General features: G+C 44.7%; 1 protein-coding gene across 3 annotated transcripts in view; it reads right to left on the reverse strand.

The window, feature by feature from the left end:
- Positions 1–207: 207 nt before the first annotated feature.
- LOC137521330 (membrane-spanning 4-domains subfamily A member 4A-like) overlaps positions 208–22,950 on the reverse strand; it is a 92,050-nt gene continuing 69,307 nt past the window's right edge. For all 3 annotated transcript variants that reach the window (XM_068240450.1, XM_068240451.1, XM_068240449.1), the window contains 2 exons: positions 5,188–5,307; positions 208–2,242 (listed from right to left, as the gene is read on the reverse strand). In XM_068240450.1, the coding sequence (XP_068096551.1) occupies positions 2,144–2,242; positions 5,188–5,307 (219 nt within the window). In that variant the 3' untranslated portion in view covers positions 208–2,143. The remainder of the gene's footprint in view (positions 2,243–5,187; positions 5,308–22,950) is intronic.

The following is a 22,950-nucleotide window of genomic DNA, read 5'->3' on the forward strand; positions in this document are numbered from 1 at the left end:
ACAGGTGTACAGTGTGTATTTGTGTGCATCTTTAGTGTGAGATTCTATGTAAAGTGTGTGTGTGTGTGTGCGCGCATGCGTGCGCGCGTGTACAATTTGTGTGTTCATACAGTATGTGGGGCTGTGTCTTACGCTTTACAGTGTTTACCAAAAAGGTGACATAGACATTGTGAAAGCACTCACAAAAAGAGAGGAGGTCTATTAGGCTTAGAGGAAGAAAAATATACCTTTATTTTACTTATAATTAAATTGTACTTAAACATTTTACTGCTTATACTGTATAATAAAAAAGTTTTTCAGTAACAAAAGATAAATTGTACAAAATAGGACATCAACATTTCACAGTTATATGCACAGATCAACATTTCACAGGTATTTGCAACAGGAATTTTATAAATGACATAATGATGATGACGTACTGTATATAAGATGATCGGAAGGCGTGGCCAGCAGAGTAAGATTCTATAGTTTATGTTCCCTTCCGCACAGAAAAAACATGTTGAAAAGTACCCAGGTGTATTATTATTAACTACATGTTGATTATATTTCACTCAGGCAATACATTAATGTTAGCTTTGGATAATAAACAAAGAGTTAGTACGTCTTTTGGCTTATAATTGCTGTATCTGTCCCCATCTAATCTATTTAATAACTTTCTAATCCTGTCAGGAAATGGGTACCTCTTTAAGGAAGATATTATTATTATTAATAATAATAATAATATGACAAAAACAATGCCAAAGGGATCTACAGAGGTCCCAAGACATAGAAAACATCCATCTGCAATTGCAGCAGTTTGTACCAAATACCACTTTGCATCGTACCATCAGTACAAGAATTGTTCCTCTGTGAGCGTTGTAAACAAAGTTTCTATGGCAAAATACCTGCACACATAACTATGGTCACAGCACAGTGCCAGGCAATGGGTGGAGTGGTGGAAAACAGACGGTGGAGTAGTGGAAATGTACGCTCTCTTTAGTGATGAATCCAATGGCATTAACTAACTGATGATTCTGCCTTTGATGGTTGCCAGTCCATTTTTACCTGCCTGCATCCACAGTACCAACTGTAAGGTATGGTGGTGGAATAATTAAAGCCAAGGACTTAATTTTTCCTAGACTGGCTAGCCCTTTAATTCTGCTAACTGGTAATGCTAATGCAGCAGCATATAATGATATTCTAGAAAAGCACTCCTAAAAGTCTGATATGTTTATTACTAGTGGGACATAACCTTATTGTAAGTTGCATACTCCAAAGGTCTGAAATTCTGATCAGAACTACTTTATGGGACAATATGACCACTCTAGTGTTGGCTACAAGAGGGGTCCTGAAAAAAGAAAAAGAGGTACTGGAGACTCCTTGGAAAGGTAAGTATAATGTGTTCTCCTAGTAATTTTTACAGCTTACCCAGAGACAGACTTTATAACTACAGTTTGAACTTAGATTCAGCAAAGATAGTGTTCTAGAGCAATGTGCGTTTTTCAGCTTTGTGGCAACTGGCAACAATTTGATAAGGACCCTCCTCCATTTTAGCATGGCAATACCTCTGTGCACAAAGCAAGGCCTATGAAGAAATACTGTACTTTCTTATTAAATCTTCATGGCATGCATGATTAGGGGAGTGGTGGTGGCATGATTAGGGATGTGCCAGGGGCATGACTAGGGATGTGCCAGGGGCGTGATTAGAGGTGACAGGGATGTGGCTTAGGTGTCTCTCTTATCTCAAAAAGTTGGGAGGTATGTAGCTCTGCAACATGATCAATGGCTAGCTCTTTTTACAATACAGAGAAGCTGGACTTTTTCTAGCAAACAAATCATTTCCATGTATCAGGATACTTGTTCTGAAGCTTTGCAGAAAAGTAATGGTGTGTTTGCAACAGATCTCTCCTATCTGGGAGCTTGTTTGTGCTCTCACAAGTAAATAACCATGCACTCTAGCATTTCTCAAATGTGCTCACTATTATCAGCTGCCAATCTGTGGTACTTGGATGACTGAGACAAAGCATAGTGGGGATATGGGATCTCTTTTCACTTCCAACATATACATGTAAATGCAAGATACAAATTTGCAGGGAAAAATTATATTTCTCAAATGTATAACAGTACACAAGAACCACTTTGTGGTGTATTGCTGTGCAGGTATCTAGCCTTCAGAGGAAGAAATTGGAGCTGTAGGAACTGAAGCCACTTCAGCTGTTGCCTCGGGAACGCTTGCTGCTGTGGTCTGATAGAGGACGATATTCTGAAAAAACATCAATGTACTATTAGTTGTATCTTAACCTGTAACTAGACCATCACATAAAGAACACCATTACTGCCATTAGTATAGATTTCACCATCTGAGTAAAAATGCCAGCAAGAGAGCCGGTTCTCTCATGAAGCAATATGAAACACTTGCATAAGGCGCAGAGATTACAGGGGTGGCATGTTTGTATTGTGTGTTTACACTTACAGCATGCGGTCAGAGAAGGAGAAGCGAGAGGAGAGCGAGCAAGGTAGAGAGGTCATCATTGGGGAAAAGCAGCTTGTTGTGCTGTTTGAGGAGTCTGACAGTAAGTAAGTGAGGAGGAGGGAGGCAGGAGAGCAGCAGTGTTTCTTTTGATTTGTGCAGCAGAAGTGAGGAGGCGGCACTGCTGACCTGACTGAGAAGGAATTGAGGACAACCAACTGGCTGACACTACTCTCACACAGAACCAATACCTAACCCTTAATCCTCCCTGTACCAAGGCCTAACCCTTAAGGCCCCCACTACCACCCCCCCCCCCCCCACACACACACACACACACACACACACCCCATGCCTAAATCTTAACCTTCCTTCAGTGCCCGCTATGTATAACCGCAATTGCCCAAGTGCTTGCTATTTTATTGTGCTCCTCTGGCAGCCAAATTTCCAATCATTGACGCTAATCATGGCTTTCATCATTACCGCGAATAGTAGTGCCGGGGACACCTTTTTTACTTGCATTGGGGGTCACTGCCCTTGCAAGCTTAAAATCTATACGATCATGGGGTGCAGACACTAGAGAACGAGTCACATAGCAAAGTTTTCCCAAAGTTGGGCTAATTCAAGAGAGACGTTAGGAGGGGGCTTGAGACGCCCTACATGCGGCATCCCTGTCACTCCGTAATTGCATTCTAATGTTTAACAATGACTCTTTGTGAGTAGGAGAAAGTGAAGCCCTTGCTACTTCTGGTACTGCAGACGCAATTACATGTACTGTGCATGATATAAGAGCAGGAACTCTATTCAAGGCGACATATTAACATCTTTTCTGTTTTCATATTTCACACATATGATACAAATGTTTGCAGCCCATAGTGCATATCTTGTTTAGTCCATAATCACTTATTTGTACACATTACTTTCATCCGCAGCTAATTACTTTGGAGCATTATGAACACCTTGGAAGAATATTTATAAAGCATGGAAACAAAAAGCCTAGCACAACATAATAGCAAAAGGGAAAAAGTACAATATTACAAACAGGACCAATAGTGAACTGGAAACTGAGAGACATGCGTTTAAGAAAGTAAAGTGAAATAAATAAGTGGGCAGCACGGGGGCGTAGTGGTTAGTGCTCTCGCCTTGCAGCGCTGGGTCCCGTTTCGAATCCCAGCCTGGTCAACATCTGCAAGGAGCTTGTATGTTCTCCCTGTGTCTGTATGGGTTTCCTCTGGGCACTGCGGTTTCATTACACGTCCCAAAAACATACAGATAAGTTAATTACCGTATTTTTCGGAATATAAGACGCTCCGGCATCTAAGACGCACCTAGGTTTAGAGGGCAAAAACCAGGAAAAAAAAATAAACTAAACCTGGGGGGTCTATGGTGCAGGGGCTTCTTATGGACCTCTAACTCCCCCCAAACTGTCTTTATCTAAGCTACACTGCCCATCTATACTAACACCTGCTACACTACACTTCACTTACCCCTGCTGCCCCCACCAACTACACTTTACTTCACTAACCCCTACTACCACCACCAACTACACTACACTACACTACAGTATACTACACTTCCCTCACTAACACCTGCAGCCAAACTACACTACACTTCACTAACTAACCCCTCCAGCCAACCCAAACTACACTACACTTCATTAAGTAACCCCTCCAGCCAACCCAAACTACACTACACTTCACTAACTAACCCCTCCAGCCAACCCAAACTACACTACACTACACCCCTGCTGCATCTCACCTGATCCTGTCGCCACAATCCTCCCCTCCTCCATCTGCCTGAGAGTCGCAGCAGCCGTCATCTGAGGGTCCCATTAGGTGTCATCAGAGGGTCCAGCAATCCCATCCAATATCCCCGCTCTGTAAGTGTCCAGGTTGCCGGCTCCTCTTCACTGCAGTCATGCTTGTATGCAGCCTCGTGGTGATTACACGCTGCCGGGGCCGACTTCCTCCATAGTTACGGCGTCCTCTTCTTAGTTACAGTGCCCCCTTCTGCGTGACGAGCGGCGCACGTGCACCTGACGTCATGCGTGACCCCGGCGCACATGCGCCGCTCATCACACAGAAGGGGGCACTGTATCTAAGAGGACGCCGTAACTATCGAGGAAGGCGGCCCCGGCAGCGCGTAATCACCGCGTGATCACCGCGAGCCTGCATACAAGCATGACTGCAGTGAAGAGGAGCCGGCGACTTGGACACTTAAAGAGCGGGTATATTGGATGGGATTGCTGGACCCTCTGATGACGGCTGCTGTGACCTTGGATGACGGCGGACAAACGAAGGAGGCGAGGATCGCGGCAGCAGGATCCGGTAAGTATGTTATGGGGCGAAAATACCGTACCTTTGGAATATAAGACGCACCCACTTTTTCCCCCCAGTTTTGGGGAAGAAAAAGTGCGTCTTATATTCCGAAAAATACGGTAGTTTCCCCCTAAATTGGCCCTAGACTACAAGCACTACACAATACATGCATAGACATATAACTATGGTAGGGATTAGATTGTGAGCCCCTCTGAGGGACAGTTAGTGACAAAAAATATACGCTGTACAGCTCTCCGTAATATGTTGGCACTATATAAATACTTAAATAAATAAATAAAATGAAATAAAGAAAGGAGAAATTAGGCAAGGGACAAAGGGAAGAGACACAACATCTCTGTGCCTCAAGCCTTTTAGAAACTTTGCAAAAAATTTAGTTCTTCCAACTAAGAATACAGTACTTACAATTTCATTGAACGAAGTTCTGCACACTGTTTTACAGCCATACACTGCTGTGGTAATTGTGATGCAGAAAAACAACATGGTAAATACCAATAGTATTGCCATAATGCCATTAATAGCAGCCTGAAAGTAGAGACAAGAAAAAGGTGTTAAAAGTTATCACTATATTTTGACTTACCGTAATGAGACCATTTTCAGTGGAATTAAAGTAAACTGTCACAATTGCCAGAAGGGCTGGGTATCCTCTGTGTATAGGGTTATGCAGGTGTATGTCAAAAGTCAGCAGCCAAGTAGGCTAGCAAAGGTACAAGACAGGCAAGGCAATGTGCGCAAAGGACCCAGATGAGGATCAGGGTAGGCTGATATCAGGATCAGGGTAGGCTGATATCAGGATCAGGGCTGGCAAGATCACCTGGAAACTGACAGAAGAGCTGGAGAGAAACTGACATAGTACTGCAGCTTGGCAACAAGAGAATCTAAATTGTTTAGTAGCTAACAAGAAGTCCCATGTATGGAGCAGTATCAGTCAGCAGATGGTGAACACTGGCACCTACAAAACTCACTTCTGTGAACTGGTAAAGCCGCATAGAATAAGGATTGTAGAAGGAATCATACTGAATCCAGAGGAGAGGACGTGTAGCAGACTCAGGGGTAAGGTATATGTAATGTGGGAATGATGCATTAAAAAACATGTGCAACAGAAACCTACCGTGTGAAAAAGTGGAGGCTGACATTTGTATCTCCTTATTCAACATTTAAGCAAAGCTGGTGAAAAGGCTGCTGCACTTACGTTTATAACACATATGGGAGCAGGGAAGTTCAAATCCCGCTGCACCAGATGATGGGATATAATCAAAAAAACATTTATTTGTAATCCAACATCAAAGTTGCAAGAAAAAGCTCACGCATATCGGAGCAACGGCTCCTTAATCATAGCTTACAAAAGACAAACATTACACAAGTTATATAGGAAAAAAGGACACACCGATAGGTGTCGACTCAATTCTTAAAGAGACATATGATTTAAAATGGTGTGACCCAATACAATACACGCATACACAGTGAATGTCATTTAAAAACACAGCATCAGACATCACATGCTAGCAGTTATGTATAAATCAAAGAGGATAAGGGAAGGGACAAAAGCGGTGGGGGAGGAAAAAAAGAGGGGAGGAGGGGGGGGGGGAGGGAAGAGGATTAATATAACAGGATTGCAAAATTGCAGATATACGCGAAGAGAACTAAATAGTTTTGAATACCAAACGTGTCAAATTTCTTAGGGATTGGGTTGACTACAAAAATAAGGTGGTATACGAATGGGGCAGATGGGAAACAGTACACAGGTCACCTAGACCTATTTTGCGTAAACCGAGGTATGCCAAGAGGGTCAGCTTTAGCTCAGCAGGCAGCACAGGGTCTGCATCAGATGTTTCAGAGGTTAGGGAGATGAGGGCGCAGTCAGTCTTTGCTGGTACCCCAAAGGGGGGGACCAGCACGGACGGACCATTCAAGAGACCCCTCCAAGACAACCCATGTATTACCAACGTCCCAAGAGGGGGAATCGCAAATACAGGGTCAAGAGAGGAGAAAGAGCAGGAGAGCAGGCTGCAAGCATCGTAAGAGAGCGAAATATCCCATAGCTACTACCAATGTTATTAATCTATCAAGTGTAGAACTTTCCCAGCCTGAAACAGCTCTTCTTTCCAGGGGTCTTTCCTTTGCACCGTCATATCATTTTTATGTTTTTAGTACTATGCTAGACATTAATAAATTTGTGAGAAATTTGATGGTGAGGAAACATTTCCTTGAAATAGAAGAACAGGATGGAAGAAATGGAGGTTGGGCAGATTCCTCCGTTCCAGGAGGTCACGACAAGCCTCGTGTTGGAACATTTGTCCAGCATGAGTGATGGCCCAGCCTCCGTGACAGCCTTGGGTTCGGTGGCCGCCTCCAATCTGCACTTTTACCCAGTCCAGGCTAGGACACCGGTGGTAGATACCTTCCAGGACTTGGTTTAAGCTGAACTTATGCGGCTTAAAAGAGCACCCAGGGCCCCTTCCTACCTGTGATACGTTAGTGACATGCCTGTCTTTATGTATGGATCCTTTAATGTATGGATTACTGTTCACGTATATATGTTAAATGTGTTCTCTGTGTAGTACTGAATGAGTTAATTTGGTTTAACACAGCAACTGGAGACGTTGCTGTATTTTGGCTGTCCTTGTGCAGAGTAAGAACATTGAATTGCTGTGCAATAAGTTACATTTCTTGCATTTGCTCACATTCTTTATACACAAAGCAACATGTTCTTCTTGCCCTTGGGTAGAAGAGAAACATGTTCTGTTTACGCGCTGAATTGGCAACATATGGTCTTTCTGCGCTTGCGCGCATTGAGAGCATGTTCTGATCACGCGCTGAAGTAGCAACATATGGTCTTTCTGCGCTTGCGCGGAATAAGATCATGTTGTGATCACGCGCTGAGGCAGCAGCAACAGCATGTGTTATTTCTGCGCTTGCGCGGAATAGAAACATGTTCTGATTAGCTGGTTATGCGCTTGCGCGGTTATTACGATTCTGTCCGTTAAAGGCAGGGGGAAAACACTTTGACTTTGGGGTCTTCCAGATGATCAGCAGACGTGTATGTTGACTTTGGGATCTTCCAGATGATCAGACGTTCGTGTATGTTCCAGTTGTTTCCCCTTCCGAGGTTGCTGAGGTCCCCCGATCCTCCATGGGTGATGTCTACAACAGCTTGGTAAAGTGTTGATGCATACTTCTAATTACTCAAACTAACTATGATTCTGCAGGCTTAGATAATATTGTAACAGGATTGTAGAACTAAATAAACTATTCCTTTGAGTTGTATATACATGTTTTGCAGCAATTTTGTTTATTTCCATCTTTGAATGGTGAGCGAAGTTAGAGGGTTTAAAAACCCTATTTGCTTAGGCAAAACATTAATTAGCGTAGTCTTGGCAGGATCCTTCCTTTTGATTTGTTGAATTATATGCTCAGATTTGGTTGATATTTTGCCCAGTGGCTCCCCTGTGCACCAGGAGTCATTGTGCAAAGTTTAGCAAATTGAGGGTTCAAATCGATATATCTCATTAAAGGAAAGAGATATTGAGATTTTGCAAACAGTTTCAATATCTACTGAAACAGAGGTAGCATTTAAGCTACTTGGCATTTTGCCAAAAGTTTCAAAGTGAGATAACTTTTAAACCAATTATCAGGGTGTACTTGGACTTGGGGTGTAGTCATACTTTGATGAGGGTCACCTCTGGTCCAAATCCCGCTCACTTGGCAGAAAGCAAAGAATTCAACATGTTTAAAAGGATGGATAAAGCGAAAAATGAAAGTGTAGTGGAAATTCCCGGCTGGTCCGGACTTCCCTACAGCATTGTAGTTCAAGAATTAGTGAATCATGTGCCTGCAGAATCATGGGAGAGTAAGTTGGGAGATGCTAAATCTCTAGATGTAGTGCATACTCTAGAGGGTGTGTGTCCCTGTTAAGTCAGGTGATGCAACTGCCTTAGGGCAGAGCCCCTTAATGTTGTTAATGTACTTAAGGGGGTCCCCGTTAAAGCGGGTGATGTTGTCACTCTCGGGTGACGTAGTGGGATGTTGCTGACAGCTTACAGAAAGGTTTGATAAAGATTGTGTGAGTTGAAAAGAATCAGAAACCCTCAATGTTGTTAAATTACTTGAGGGTATAAGCCTAAAGTGTACAAATATATTGTCCAAGCAGGAGTTATTTGGAATCCTGACAAATAGGATTCAATGTCTGGGATTCCAATGCTGTAAATGATGATGGGGTCATTTCTCCTGCGGATCTCATATTTCAATCCTAAATTAGACTTTTTAATTCAGCTGTGCCCAACCTACGGCCTGCGGGCCATTTGTGGCCCGCGAGGCCAGTTTCTGTGGCCCGCGCGGCGGTGTCCTGCGGAGGGGGAGGCTGGGGGAGACTGAGGAGGCTGCCCGCGGAGGGGTAGAGGATCGGGTGGTATTGCGTAGTAAAGTATCGGCGTAGTCCCGCGCATACACGCTGGTATTCAGCCCCGGGTAGCGCTGGGATAGTTAGAAAGCCTCGCTCATTGGTTAGTGCAGGAACCTTCCTCCAATAGGAATTAGGCTGATTCCTATTGGAGGAAGGTTCCTGCACTAACCAATGAGCGAGGCTTTCTAACTATCCCAGCGCTACCCGGGGCTGAATACCAGCACATTCTCAAGTATGCGCGGGACTACGCCGATACTTTACTACGCAATACCACCCGATCCTCTCCTCCTCGGGCAGCCTCCTCAGCCCCACACAGAGCGGGCAGCCCACTCAGCCCCACACAGACAGGTCAGCCCCACACAGACAGGGCAGCCTCCTCAGCCCCACACAGACAGGGCAGCCCACTCAGCCCCACACAGACAGGTCAGCCCCACACAGACAGGGCAGCCCACTCAGCCCCACACAGACAGGTCAGCCCCACACAGACAGGGCAGCCTCCTCAGCCCCACACAGACAGGGCAGCCCCCTCAGCCCCACACAGACAGGGCAGCCCACTCAGCCCCACACAGACAGGGCAGCCTCCTCAGCCCCACACAGACAGGGCAGCCTACTCAGCCCCACACAGACAGGGCAGCCTCCTCAGCCCCACACAGACAGGGCAGCCCACTCAGCCCCACACAGACAGGGCAGCCCACTCAGCCCCACACAGACAGGGCAGCCTCCTCAGCCCCACACAGACAGGGCAGCCCACTCAGCCCCACACAGAGCTGACAGCCCCCTCAGCCCCACACAGAGCGGACAGCCCCCTCAGCCCCACACAGACAGGGCAGCCCACTCAGCCCCACACAGACAGGGCAGCCTCCTCAGCCCCACACAGACAGGGCAGCCCACTCAGCCCCACACAGAGCTGACAGCCCCCTCAGCCCCACACAGAGCGGACAGCCCCCTCAGCCCCACACAGAGCGGACAGCCCCCTCAGCCCCACACAGAGCAGACAGCCCCCTCAGCCCCACACAGAGCGGGCAGCCCCACACAGAAACTGGCTCACGTTCTCGCATCACAGATGATCATCTTCATTCTGTATTAAGAATAAATGTTACAAATTTGGAGCCAAATATCCAGAAATTGGTTTCTGAAAAACAGCCGCAAACTTCTCATTAAGAAAATGTGCATCAAATGGTGAGTACAACAATTCTTATATTGTCGTTTTCTTTCCATTTCCAACACCATGTTAACTGTTACTAGAAAAACGTTTAAAGTTTTACATCGAAAATTTGTATGCATGTGTTCCGGCCCTCGAGATTTTTCTTGATTTAAAGTTCGGCCCTCGGCCAAAAAAGGTTGGGCACCACTGCTTTAATTGAAATAATGAGAATAAAGAAGATCATTGGGGTTATCAAAATTAAAGAAACAAAAAATTTAAATGTAAAATTTAAGAAATGTGCTGAAGGAAGTAGTTGGGAAAGAAGCTCCTATGATCACATATTTTGGATTGTTATCAGTGGAGCAGGGAGCTTCTGTAAATAAAAAGAAGTCAAACTCTGCCACTGATCATTGCACAGAAATAGGACAGTGTGCATTTAACTGGGTTGGATACAAGTATAGCAGGTTTAGTAAAGTAACTGTTTTGGGGTTTTGTTTTTTTTTGTGTTTTTTTATTTTAACTTTAGCACAAATGTATTTTATTTAATTCAAAAAGAATAGGAATAGCTGGGAGCTTTCTTCAGGTTGTTACTGCTGTTTTGTCCCTTTTAAGGAAAATCCCATACTCTTGATGATCAGGGAAAAACAGGGATGGGAAATAAGGGGCATAGAGTAACCTGACAGTGAATCTCAGATTTTCCTACTAAGTTTTTAATACAGTCTGTGTCTTTGCTGCATAGATATGGAAGTATATTCTCCACAGAAACTTGGAGTGCTGTGTTTAAACTTGTAAAGCAAATTCCTAAAAGTGACAGTACCCCACTGCACTGGCAGAGTTAAAATGGTAATATAATCTGGACAAGACAGGTGGGTTAACTTTTGTTGTTTTTAGTGAATGCTTTATATGGTGTATCTGCTATAGTGAGTTTTGAATAATTGTGTATTCATATGTCTGGTTTTGAAAGCATAGAGAAATGTTTGAAGAAAAAACATTTGTGCACGAGTGCTAAGGAATGTGTGCGAGCCGGTGAGTGAGTATTTGAGATGCTGCTCTCCCCAGTAGAGGGTTCTTGTCACACATTTTAATAGGGGTACATGCTGTAATAATGTTAGAAAACATTGACCTTTAACTCTTACTTCATAGGATATACATGTTCTTTGATAAAATATAGTAGGAAAAGAGATGAAAGATTGTAACGCAACTGGCGTGTGTGTGACGGTGTGTGTGTCTTGTTTGGTGCAGCACTGTGTGTACCGTCCATTGAAGTTTGTTACTGAAGTCAGTGTTGAAATAAAGTTATGAAAATAATTTTATTTCAGCTGTGTAGTGAATGTCTCGTCTATATCAAATGGGCTTGGAAATGTATCAGACTATTTAAGATTGATTGATCGATCGATCAATTGATTAAGTATGGAAAGTTCTGCAGTACATAGATTTTACGGGCCAGGGGGTGAAGAGAATGTGATATCTACGTAAAACTTCTTGCTTATATCTACGCAAGTTATGGTGCGGATGCTGAGCTAGTGAAATAGAATGATGGTTGGGCAATTATAGACCAGCAAAGATAATTAGCAAATAATACAGCTGATTATTTTGGGTCAAAACCCCTGCAAATACTCACATTTTGCTTACAGGGTTAAATGTGATTATTCTGTTGATGTCAGGGTGATATCTGTGCCAGCAACGTTTCCCCTGGTTCCCTTGTTTTTAGCTATAATTGTGCAGGAGTGTTTACCTGTTGAGCTAAAGGGTTGTGAATGTTGTACTGACTAGCTGAACAACATTAGTGTCAGAATGTGTTGATGGAGTGTGAATTGAGTTGTTTCAAATGAACTGTGTGAAGTCTAGTTTGATTCTTTACTGATATAGAGAGAGTGTATTATATGTTCAAGAATACCTCTGTTAAAGATGCTAGAATTTATGCATATTCTCGTTTAGAATGATAAAATGATGCAAATAAACTTAAGATAACAGATTTTGTTTATACCAGGTCATTCTAATAAACCTAAGGGAGGACGCTGTGTAATACAGGCCAGAGTCATATAGCCCAGGTTCTCCTGAGGGCCCTTTTACACTTAATGCGTTAGTATGCATTAGTACGCATACATTTTTTGTTTTGTTTTTGTTCCCAATGGCAGTATACTGAAAAAAAGGCCTCCATTTTTTCAGCGTATAGTGCGAAAGAGGCCATAGGGGAACATGGACACTGGACTGTACATCAGTTGTTATTTTTGATTACAGCTGACAGCAGCTGATTAAGTGTAAATGGACCCTAATTCCTTTAGTTGTAGAGAGGGAAGCCTTTCAGTAAGGGGTGATATACATTTTAGTTCCACTAATGTAGTAAAATTTGGGATTCAAGGACCGACTGGTCCTCCAGATAAAGCTGAGGTAGTTGCTAAAGGGAAGAACAAAACTTTATTGATGATTTAGTTTGGAAAAGAGCAGTGGGAGCATGTCCCACAAGAAAAATGTTACTTTCAAGAATGATTTATACTTGTTTGTATTTATAGATCATTGTCGTGCATGTTATTGTTATATGCTTGGACTCCTTGGTATCGTGTTGTTGATCGCTTCGGGGGTTGGAGCCTGGACTCCGGGCACTAAGCTAGTGCCTATAAATTCAACTGCTTCCCAATGGATGATGCTAAACAGCACAAAGACCAGTCCAATCGGGAGTGCCGAGCTGGAGGCTGCTGTACAGTTGCTAATTTAACTCTTCCTGTAACTGTGTGGCAGGTGCCTAGTCCTGCTAAAAGACCACATTTCCCATGTCCACTACAATTGGGTGATAAGATTAAGGATGTAGGAACATTCTTTGCATTGCTTCGAGATGAGGGGTATCTTAATATCTACCTGTGTCACTAGTTGACACCTCAGCTTGAGTGGGGTTAAACGTGTAAGAATGCTACTGATATTTTTAAAATGCCCATTCCACTACAAGGATTGCAATGTTTATTTGTGAACATTAATGTCTAAAATTGATCCAGGGCAGTTGGACAACATGCTCAAAAGACTGTTCTGCATACACAGATAACTTTTCTCCTTCAAAAACTTGTCCAAAGGGCCGTATCAAAAGAGCTTGGTATGATACCTTGCTTGGTGGTTATGGCTCTCTTACTGGAACTTTAAATGGCTTTGATATAGAGACTCTTGCTAATAGATTGCATAATGCAGGAAGTAAAATAAATTATGCTTTGACTTTACAGGCTAAATGGATGCCAACCATATACTATCCTGCTATGATTAGTGCTGGTGTTGATACAATGATTGCTGATATAACTGGTTCTTCTGTATATTTTACTAATTAGTTTGATACTAACATGACAATGTTTGTTGATTGGACTGTCTGTACATTGCAAACCATTTATCAGATTCAACAGAAATCCTCTATGCAATTAGCATTAATGACTGGTAATGAACAAGTATGGAGGTCAGTTTTTAATTCTTCAGTTCCCCAAGATTGGTGGATACATTTGGAATCTGAGAAAATGACATGCAATGATACAGTCTGCAGGGGTATTATTGTAATGTATAATGTCACCAAAATGTCTGTTATGTGTAAATTTGTGGTCATGCCTTTGATTGTGGGTGCTCCTGGTTTTCAGCACATCTGGCAACCATAGTTTCATGGTTCATAAGTTGATAAGCATAATCAAACACATGACCTTTCATATTGTGATAGTACCCTAGAAGGTAAAATTTGTAAATTGCAGTCGGCAGTTTATGAACCTTGCTTTTTGCAGAATACTGTTAATGTCTGCAAATGGACTGTTCTTCCATTAAATTATGAAATGATGGTGGAGATTGCTCCACAGCAGATATGTTTGGTCACAAATGTTTCAGTAATACCCCATATGGTCACTCCTTTTTCAGGATGTTTGTCTAATGTTTCTAGCATTACTTGGCATAATGACATTTTTTTTTTATTGCAGGGGGATAGGGAAACTTCAGTTGCTAAATTTTGGTCCCCAATTATGCCTGATATGCTTAATTGGGATTTTAACTTGACACGGTTACATAAATTAATGAGTGCTTCTGAAGACGTTCAGAAACATATTGTTTTATTAAATAAAACTCTTGCACAGCATATTCTATCTACAACTATTGTCGCTGCTAAAATTGTGAAAGTTGGCTCTTCTATTGCAGATGCCACATCACATCATTGGTGGGATATTTTTTAGGGATATTCTACTAGTGCTACTTCTGTGTTGAACTTTCTTATTCATCCAGTACTTGTCTTATGTATTGTGATGTTCCTCATTACATTGTGGAACTGTTATGTGGCTTATCGGCTTTGCCGTCGGCCTAAGGTTAGGTTTGCAACATATGGATTGTGAACACTAATCAAGGGCCGAATGTGATATGTTAGTGACATGCCTGTCTTTATGTATGGATCCTTTAATGTATGGATTACTGTTCACGTATATATGTTAAATGTGTTCTCTGTCTTGTACTGGATGAGTTAATTTGGTTTAACACAACTGGAGACGTTGCTGTATTTTGGCTGTCCTTGTGCATTGAATTGCTGTGCAATAAGTTACATTTCTTACATTTGCTCACATTCTTTATACACAAAGCAACATGTTCTTCTTGCCCTTGGGTAGAAGAGAAACATGTTCTGTTTACGTGCTGAATTGGCAACATATAGTCTTTCTGCGCTTGCGCGCAGTGAGAGCATGTTCTGGTCACGCGCTAAAGTAGCAACATATGGTCTTTCTGCGCTTGCGCGGAATAAGATCATGTTGTGATCACGCGCTGAGGCAGCAGCAACAGCATGTGTTCTTTCTGCACTTGTGCGGAATAGAAACATGTTCTGATTAGCTGCTTATATGTTTGCGTGGTTATGACGATTCTGTCCGTTAAAGGCAGGGGGAAAACACTTTGACTTCGGGATCTTTCCAGATGATCGGCAGACGTGCTGTTCATGTATGTTCCAGTTGTTTCCCCTTTCGAGGTCGCTGAGGTCCCCCGATCCTCCATGGGTGATGTCTACAACAGCTTGGTAACGTGTTGATGCATACTTCTAATTACTCAAACTAACTATGATTCTGCAGGCTTAGATAATATTGTAACAGGATTGTAGAACTAAATAAACTATTCCTTTGAGTTGTATATACATGTTTTGCAGCAATTTTGTTTATTCAAATCTTTGAATGGTGAACGAAGTTAGAGGGTTTAAAAACCCTATTTGCTTAGGCAAAACACGACCTTACTAAAAAAGAAAGGGAGGCACTACAGTCCCTCCAAAACAATAAAACAATAACTATTTGAAATGCTGATAAAGGAGGGGCTGTGGTGGTCCTTGACGCGGTGGCCTACAAAGATGAGGCACTGCACCAATGGGGGACAGCGGCACCTATCAGGTCCTGCCCGGTGACCCCACCCAACGCTTTCAGAAGGAGCTGGGACAATTATTAAGCCTAGGTGTCTCGTTGGGAGTCTTTAGTGAAAGGGAAAAAGGGTACCTCATGGTGGAGGCTCCCATTGTCCCGATTTTTCATCATTTACCCAAGGTACACAAACCGGACGTTTCCCCAAGGGGCCGCCCGATAGTTGCGGGCATAGGCTCCTTGGGTGAGCGTCTGAGACAGTGGGTAGACACATGCCTCCAGCCCTTGGTACGCCACCTCCCTGGGTTGTTGCGTGACACTACACACTTGTTGTCTAGTTTAGAGAACTTAGAGTGGGATGACCATTTCACTTGGGTGACTATGGATGTCGCTTCTTTGTATTCCTATATTCCCCACCATTTGGCTCTGAGAGCCTTAGATTTCCATATTAGAAAATATGGCGCTTTTCCTTCAGCAGTGGGTGACTTCCTCATGTTGGCAGTAGAGTACCTTTTAAGGCATAATTATTTTATGTTTGATGGAACTTACTATCTCCAAAGATGCGGAGCTTCTATGGGAGCCAAATTCTCCCCATCCCTGGCGAATTTATATATGGGGTGGTGGGAGGTGCTCAGCATCTTTGGAGATGATAATCCCTTTTCTGATTTCTTATTTTGGTATGCTCGATACATAGACGATCTGCTGCTAATATGGAGGGGCCCCAGCAATGCCTTACCTGGTTTTCTGGGCTACTGTAATGATAACAGTTAGAACCTTTCTTTTACGATGGTCTCTAATACAACGGAAATAGATTATTTAGATCTTACACTGACCAGTAAGGAGGGGTCCAAAAGAATCCAGACTAGGACTTACAGGAAGCCGTGTGCGGGTAACTCACTGCTGCTGGCAAATAGCTGCCATCCTAGCCATAAACTGAAATCCATTCCATATGGTGAAATGGTTAGAGCAGTGAGAAAATTCTCTGATCCTGGAAGTTTTCAACAGGAGCTAGGACTAGTAGAGTCGAGACTCCATGACCGGGGCTACCAACGGGACAAGATAGAAAAGGCCAAAAACCTAGCCCTTCACAAAAAACGACAGGATCTTTTGGTATCGAGTTCTGCATGCAGGAACAGGCAACGCAATAAAGGGGTTAATTTTGCAACATCCTACAGTTTAGAATACAATTTGATTGTCAATACTATTAAAAAATACTTGCCTGTCCTGCACTCAGACCCGAAATTACATAGAATATTAATGGAGGGATGTGGTTTCTCTTCAAGATGCGCTTCTACCCTCGCTGCAAGCCTCTCACCGAGTTTATATTGTAGCAAACCTAAGCAAACTCCAACTTGGTTAACGTACAAAGGCTCCTACAGGTGTGGGTATAATACTTGTAGGTATTATGGCGTTTACAATCAGACACGGGAAATTGTCTCGTATTCTAAATCTACCACTTACGATATGAAACAATATATCAATTGCCATACATGCAATGTTGTATATCTAATCTCGTGTCAGACATATAAAGTTCAGTATGTTGGCTGTACCACCCGCCCATTGCGACAAAGAATATCTGAGCAGTACAATGGAGCGGGTAGGTGCATTAAAGATAATTCTTACATTACTAAGATCTCCAGCGCTACTAAACACTTTTTACATGTCCATTCTGGAGACACGTCTAGTTTCAATTTCCAAGGTGTAGAGAGGGTTATAGGTTCTGTGAGGGGTGGGGACATACAGTGAGTTGCAAAAGTATTCGGGCCCCTTGAAGTTTTCCACATTTTGTCATATTACTGCCACAAACATGAATCAATTTTATTGGAATTCCACATGAAAGACCAACACAAAGTGGTGTACACATGAGAAGTGGAACGAAAATCATACATGATTCCAAACATTTTTTACAAATAAATAACCGCAAAGTGGTGTGTGCATAATTATTCGTCCCCCTTTGATCTGAGTGCTGTCAGTTGCCTATAGACATAGCCTGATGAGTGCTAATGACTAAATAAAGTGCACCTGTGTGTAATCTAATGTCAGTACAAATGCAGCTGCTCTGTGAGGGCCTCAGAGGTTGTCTGAGAGAATATTGGGAGCAACAACACCGTGAAGTCCAAAGAACACACAAGACAGGTCAGGAATCAAGTTATTGAGAAATTTAAAGCAGGCTTAGGCTACAAAAAGATTTCCAAAGCCTTGAACATCCCACGGAGCACTGTTCAGGCGATCATTCAGAAATGGAAGGAGTATGGCACAACTGTAAACCTACCAAGACAAGGCCATCCACCTAAACTCACAGGCCGAACAAGGAGAGCGCTGATCAGAAATGCAGTCAAGAGGCCCATGGTGACTCTGGACAAGCTGCAGAGATCTACAGCTCAGGTGGGGGAATATGTCCATAGGACAACTATTAGTCATGCACTGTACAAAGTTGGCCTTTATGGAAGAGTGACATGAAGAAAGACACTGTTAACAGAAAGCATAAGAAGTCCTGTTTGCAGTTTGCCACAAGCCACGTGGGGGACACAGCAACCATGTGGAAGAAGGTGCTCTGGTCAGATGAGACCAAAATGGAACTTTTTGGCCAAAATGCAAAACGCTATGTGTGGCGGAAAACTAACACTGCACATCACTCTGAACACACCATCCCCACTGTCAAATATGGTGGTGGCAGCATCATGCTCGGGGGGTGCATCTCTTCAGCAGGGACAGGGAAGCTGGTCAGAGTTGATGGGAAGATGGATGGAGCCAAATACAGGGCAAACTTGGAAGAAAACCTCTTGGAGACTGCAAAAGACTTGAGACTGGGACGGAGGTTCACCTTCCAGCAGGACAATAAGACCCTAAACATAAAGCCAGGGCAACAATGGAATGGTTTAAAACAAAACATATCTATGTGTTAGAATGGCCCAGTCAAAGTCCAGATCTAAATCCAATCGAGAATCTGTGGCAAGATCTGAAAACTGCTGTTCACAAACGTTGTCCATCTAATCTGACTGAGCTGGAGCTGTTTTGCAAAGAAGAATGGGCAAGGATTTCAGTCTCTAGATGTGCAAAGCTGGTAGAGACATACCCTAAAAGACTGGCAGCTGTAATTGCAAGGGGGCCGAATACTTTTGCAACCCACTGTATATAGGATGTTGTTAAAAAGAGAGGCTTACTGGATATGGAAACTGGGGACTCGCTCACCTTCAGGTTTGAATTCTAGATTAGATCTGAGTATGATATACAATGTTTAATAACAATAGTGAAACATGTTTATTTTATATTGGGCCTTAGGCGGGTCTCCATATAGCGTTTAATATTCTACAGTGACCAGTGTAGTCCTCATGTATATATACATTTTTTATATATACATATACATGTGTTTATGTATTACCTCTTCCTGTTATATTAATCCTCTTCTCCCCCTCCTCCCCCCCTTCCCCCCCACCGCTTTTGTCCCTTTCCTTATCCTCTTTGATTTATACATAACTGCTAGCGTGTGTGCGAGGAAGTGCGGAAGAGCCGCCGCCATGAGTCAGCGGCAGGCGGCTCTTTCCGCGCATAGTGTGGCTGGACACACTCAGTGTGAGGTGGCTGTCTCCGTACAGGGCATAGCGGAGCGCGGAGCGCACATGTCCCCGCTGCGGAGACACCGCAGATCGGGGCTGCTGTGGCTGGGACTCGTAGTCCGTTTAGGTTTAGAAGGAAGCGTGTGCGCGCGGAAAGGCAGGACCTATATGACAGCCAGAATCAGGTCAGCTGACCAGGCTGGTCAGCTGACATCCCTGCCTCCTCTCATTGGTCCAGCACTTAGGGAGGTGCTGGAGAGATCCCCGTGTATATATACTGCTGGCCGTGCAGTTGCTGGGTGTCTGGCGTTGCGATCACATATGTGGGAGCACTCAGACCTGTAGTCAGATCCTTAAGTGTGCCGGGACCAGCTGGAGCTGTAATCCTACACTTAGCTAGATTCTGTTGATAGCTTAAAGTACTAGTTTGATTGTGATTATCTGTTATGACCCTTTGCCTGCCTGACTATCCTCCTGAAACTCTGATCTTGTACCTTGCCATTCTGATACTCTGTTGCCGAACCCCGGCTTGTCCTTAGACTCTGCTTCTGCCTCCCGATCTTGTACCTCGATATATCTGATACCCTGTTGCCGAACCCTGCCTGTACCTAGACTCCGCCTCTGCCTTCTGAAACTGTACTTTATCTGTCCGTGTATTTACGTCCTGGCTTGTCCGACCTCGAGAACTGACCTTACTATTGGAGGCGGTTCCTCGTCCTGTTAGTGACACTTCCTCCTGAGTGTCACTTGCAGACAGTCCTTCCTACTCTCAGCCTGACTCCTCCCGTCTTGGAGAGTCCAGGTCTTCGGAAGGAATCCGTGCAGTACTCCTCTCTGCACTGAGGCCTAGTCCTCAAAGTGTTACTGTTACACCAAACACTACACTCTACTCAGGTGAACAGAGGTTAGCTGGTATATCGGATTATCGGTGATAATGCAGATCACTTATAATCTGGTATACATCTGTATTCCCAGTGATACTGCAGATCACCGGTAATCAGATCCTCTCTGTGCTTCACCGATCGTTACAGTGTGATGTCTGATGCTGTGTTTTTAAATTACATTCACTGTGTATGTTTTTTTACTATGAAGTGTATTCAGGGCCGGCCCTAGACTTTTTGCCGCCTGAGGCAAAATTAGAAAAAAAATCGCTCCCCCCCCCCCCCCGTGGGTGGGGGGGGGGGGGGGGTGGTGCCGCCGAGCTGGAGGGGTAGCTAGCAGAAAGGGGGTATTGGGCCTAGCGGCGGGGAGGGGGGTCGGACCCCCCCCTCCCTCGCCTGGGTCCCCCGATCTGCGCTCCTTCTCCAGCGTAAAGTACCAGCCAACCTGCATATGAGAAGAGGCAACGGGCATGGGAATCACTCACCTTCCGCGTTCCATCGTGCGCTCCACCGACGTCACTTCCTGCAAGGCCGTCCACTTACAATACAGTGGGCGGCGTTGCCGGAAGTGACGTCAGTGGAGCACGCGATGGAACGCGGAAGGTGAGTGATTCCCCCGCCCGTTGCCTCTTTTCATATGCACGCTGGCTGGTACTTTACGCTGGAGGAGGAGCGCAGATCGGGGGACCCAGGCGAGGGAGGGGGGGTCCGACCCCCCTCCCCGCCGCTAGGCCCAATACCCCCTTTCTGCCCGCTACCCCTCCAGCTCGGCGGGCGGCCCCAGCGTCCATGGACGGGCGGGTGCCGCCCCCCAGATCTGCCACCTGAGGCAAATGTTTCACCCCGCCTCATGAGCGGGCCGGCCCTGAGTGTATTGTATTGGGTCACACCATTTTAAATCATATGTCTCTTTAAGAATTGAGTCGACACCTATGGGTGTGTCCTTTTTTCCTATATAACTTGTGTAATGTTTGTCTTTTGTAAGCTATGATTAAGGAGCCGTTACTGCGATACGCGTGAGCTTTTTCTTGCAACTTTGATGTTGGATTACAAATAAAGGTCTTTTTGATTATATCCCATCATCTGGTGCAGCGAGATTTTTTCTTGGACTTTCTCAACATTTAACCTGCCTGGCGTTCTATTAAGATCGCCAGGCAGGCTGCGGGAGGGTTTTTTTTTAATAAAAAAAAAACTATTTCATGCAGCCAACTGAAAGTTGGCTGCATGAAAGCCCACTAGAGGGCGCTCCGGAGGCGTTCTTCCGATCGCCTCCGGCGCCCAGAATAAACAAGGAAGGCCGCAATGAGCGGCCTTCCTTGTTTTGCTTACATCGTCGCCATAGCGACGAGCGGAGTGACGTCATCGACGTCAGCCGACGTCCTGACGTCAGCCGCCTCCGATCCAGCCCTTAGCGCTGGCCGGAACTTTTTGTTCCGGCTACGCTGGGCTCAGGCGGCTGGGGGGACCCTCTTTCACCGCTGCTCGCGGCGGATCGCCGCAGAGCGGCGGCGATCAGGCAGCACACGCGGCTGGCAAAGTGCCGGCTGCGTGTGCTGCTTTTTATTTGAGCCAAATCGGCCCAGCAGGGCCTGAGCGGCAGGCTCCGGCGGTACTGAACGAGCTGAGCTCGTCCAGACCGCCCAGCAGGTTAAGCCTTGTACACTCGCATGAGGCATGTCGCCCAGCAGGAATCGGGACATGATCCCTCGGGCGACATTGCAAGGCTGACGCTGTACAAATACTATATGGGGAGAGCAATGCTTACAGCCAGCACTCAGCCAACTAGAACCGCCAGGCTGATCATGTCTGGGGGCATCGGGGGCTACTGTACACAGTACTACACACTAGATTCTCACCAGAGGTAGTCATCGGCCAAGTTTCATCTAACATGTGTATGAAGCTTAAAGCCTCTTTGAGATGGGAGATAAATACTTTGAGAATATTTTGCTCTGATAAAATATTTGTCCTGCTACAGCTTGTGGCTGAAACAGCAATTATTGGCTGTGGAAATGCAAACCCCGGCGCCCAAATGTAAGATGTTAGTGGCAGTTTAAAAGCCACAATTTGCGGCTAAACTGGTAAATTTTGGCACCCGCAGGCACCTGATAGTGGGCTCCACCATATGCCCAAATTTCCATTTTCTTCTTTAATCGCGGCTTCTATCATAGGCGCCTATGGTGGCCGTTTTTTCATAATGGCTCCTTCGCCCATTTGGGACACTTTTGTTCCCTACAGGTATCCTTTAATGAGGGACTGGAAACCAGAATTTAGCCTTCTGTATGCTGCTTCAGCCACCACAGCTGCCTGCAATAGCATGTTTTATGTTATGGTGAGCAAATTGTAAGCATATTTTGGAATAAAGCAAGCAACAGCAGTGCCGGCTTTCCCTCTCCTTTTTCTGAGACTATATATCATCCAAGCCACTACAGGTACCTCTGTTCTCTGCAACAGGAGGTGGGGGGGGGGGCATGGAGAGGGAGAGAGGAGTGAAGTTGCCCCCCTCCCCCAGGGCCGGGCCGAGGCATAAGCTGGAGAGGCTCCAGCCTCAGGGCGCAGTGTAGGAGGGGGCACAGAATTCATTCAGCTGTCATTCCTAATTGTGTTTGAAGCAGAAAGAAATAATAAAAGGGGATACATGGCAGTGACTGCAAGCCATATAACTAGATATTAAGGTGTTGAGGAGGTTGTGGGCCCTGTGGCGCCTCTTAGTCTAATAGCAATCAGTGTGTGACGGCTGGGGAGGCAGGGATGGAGGGGCGCACTTTGGTGTCTCAGCCTTGGGTGCTGGAGGACCTTGTCCCTGCTCTGCCCTCCCCCACATCATTGAGCAAACTCTGCTGTTAGCTGAGAG

The sequence above is a fragment of the Hyperolius riggenbachi genome, chromosome 6 (genome assembly GCF_040937935.1).
Source record: "Hyperolius riggenbachi isolate aHypRig1 chromosome 6, aHypRig1.pri, whole genome shotgun sequence".
Lineage (NCBI taxonomy): Eukaryota > Metazoa > Chordata > Amphibia > Anura > Hyperoliidae > Hyperolius > Hyperolius riggenbachi.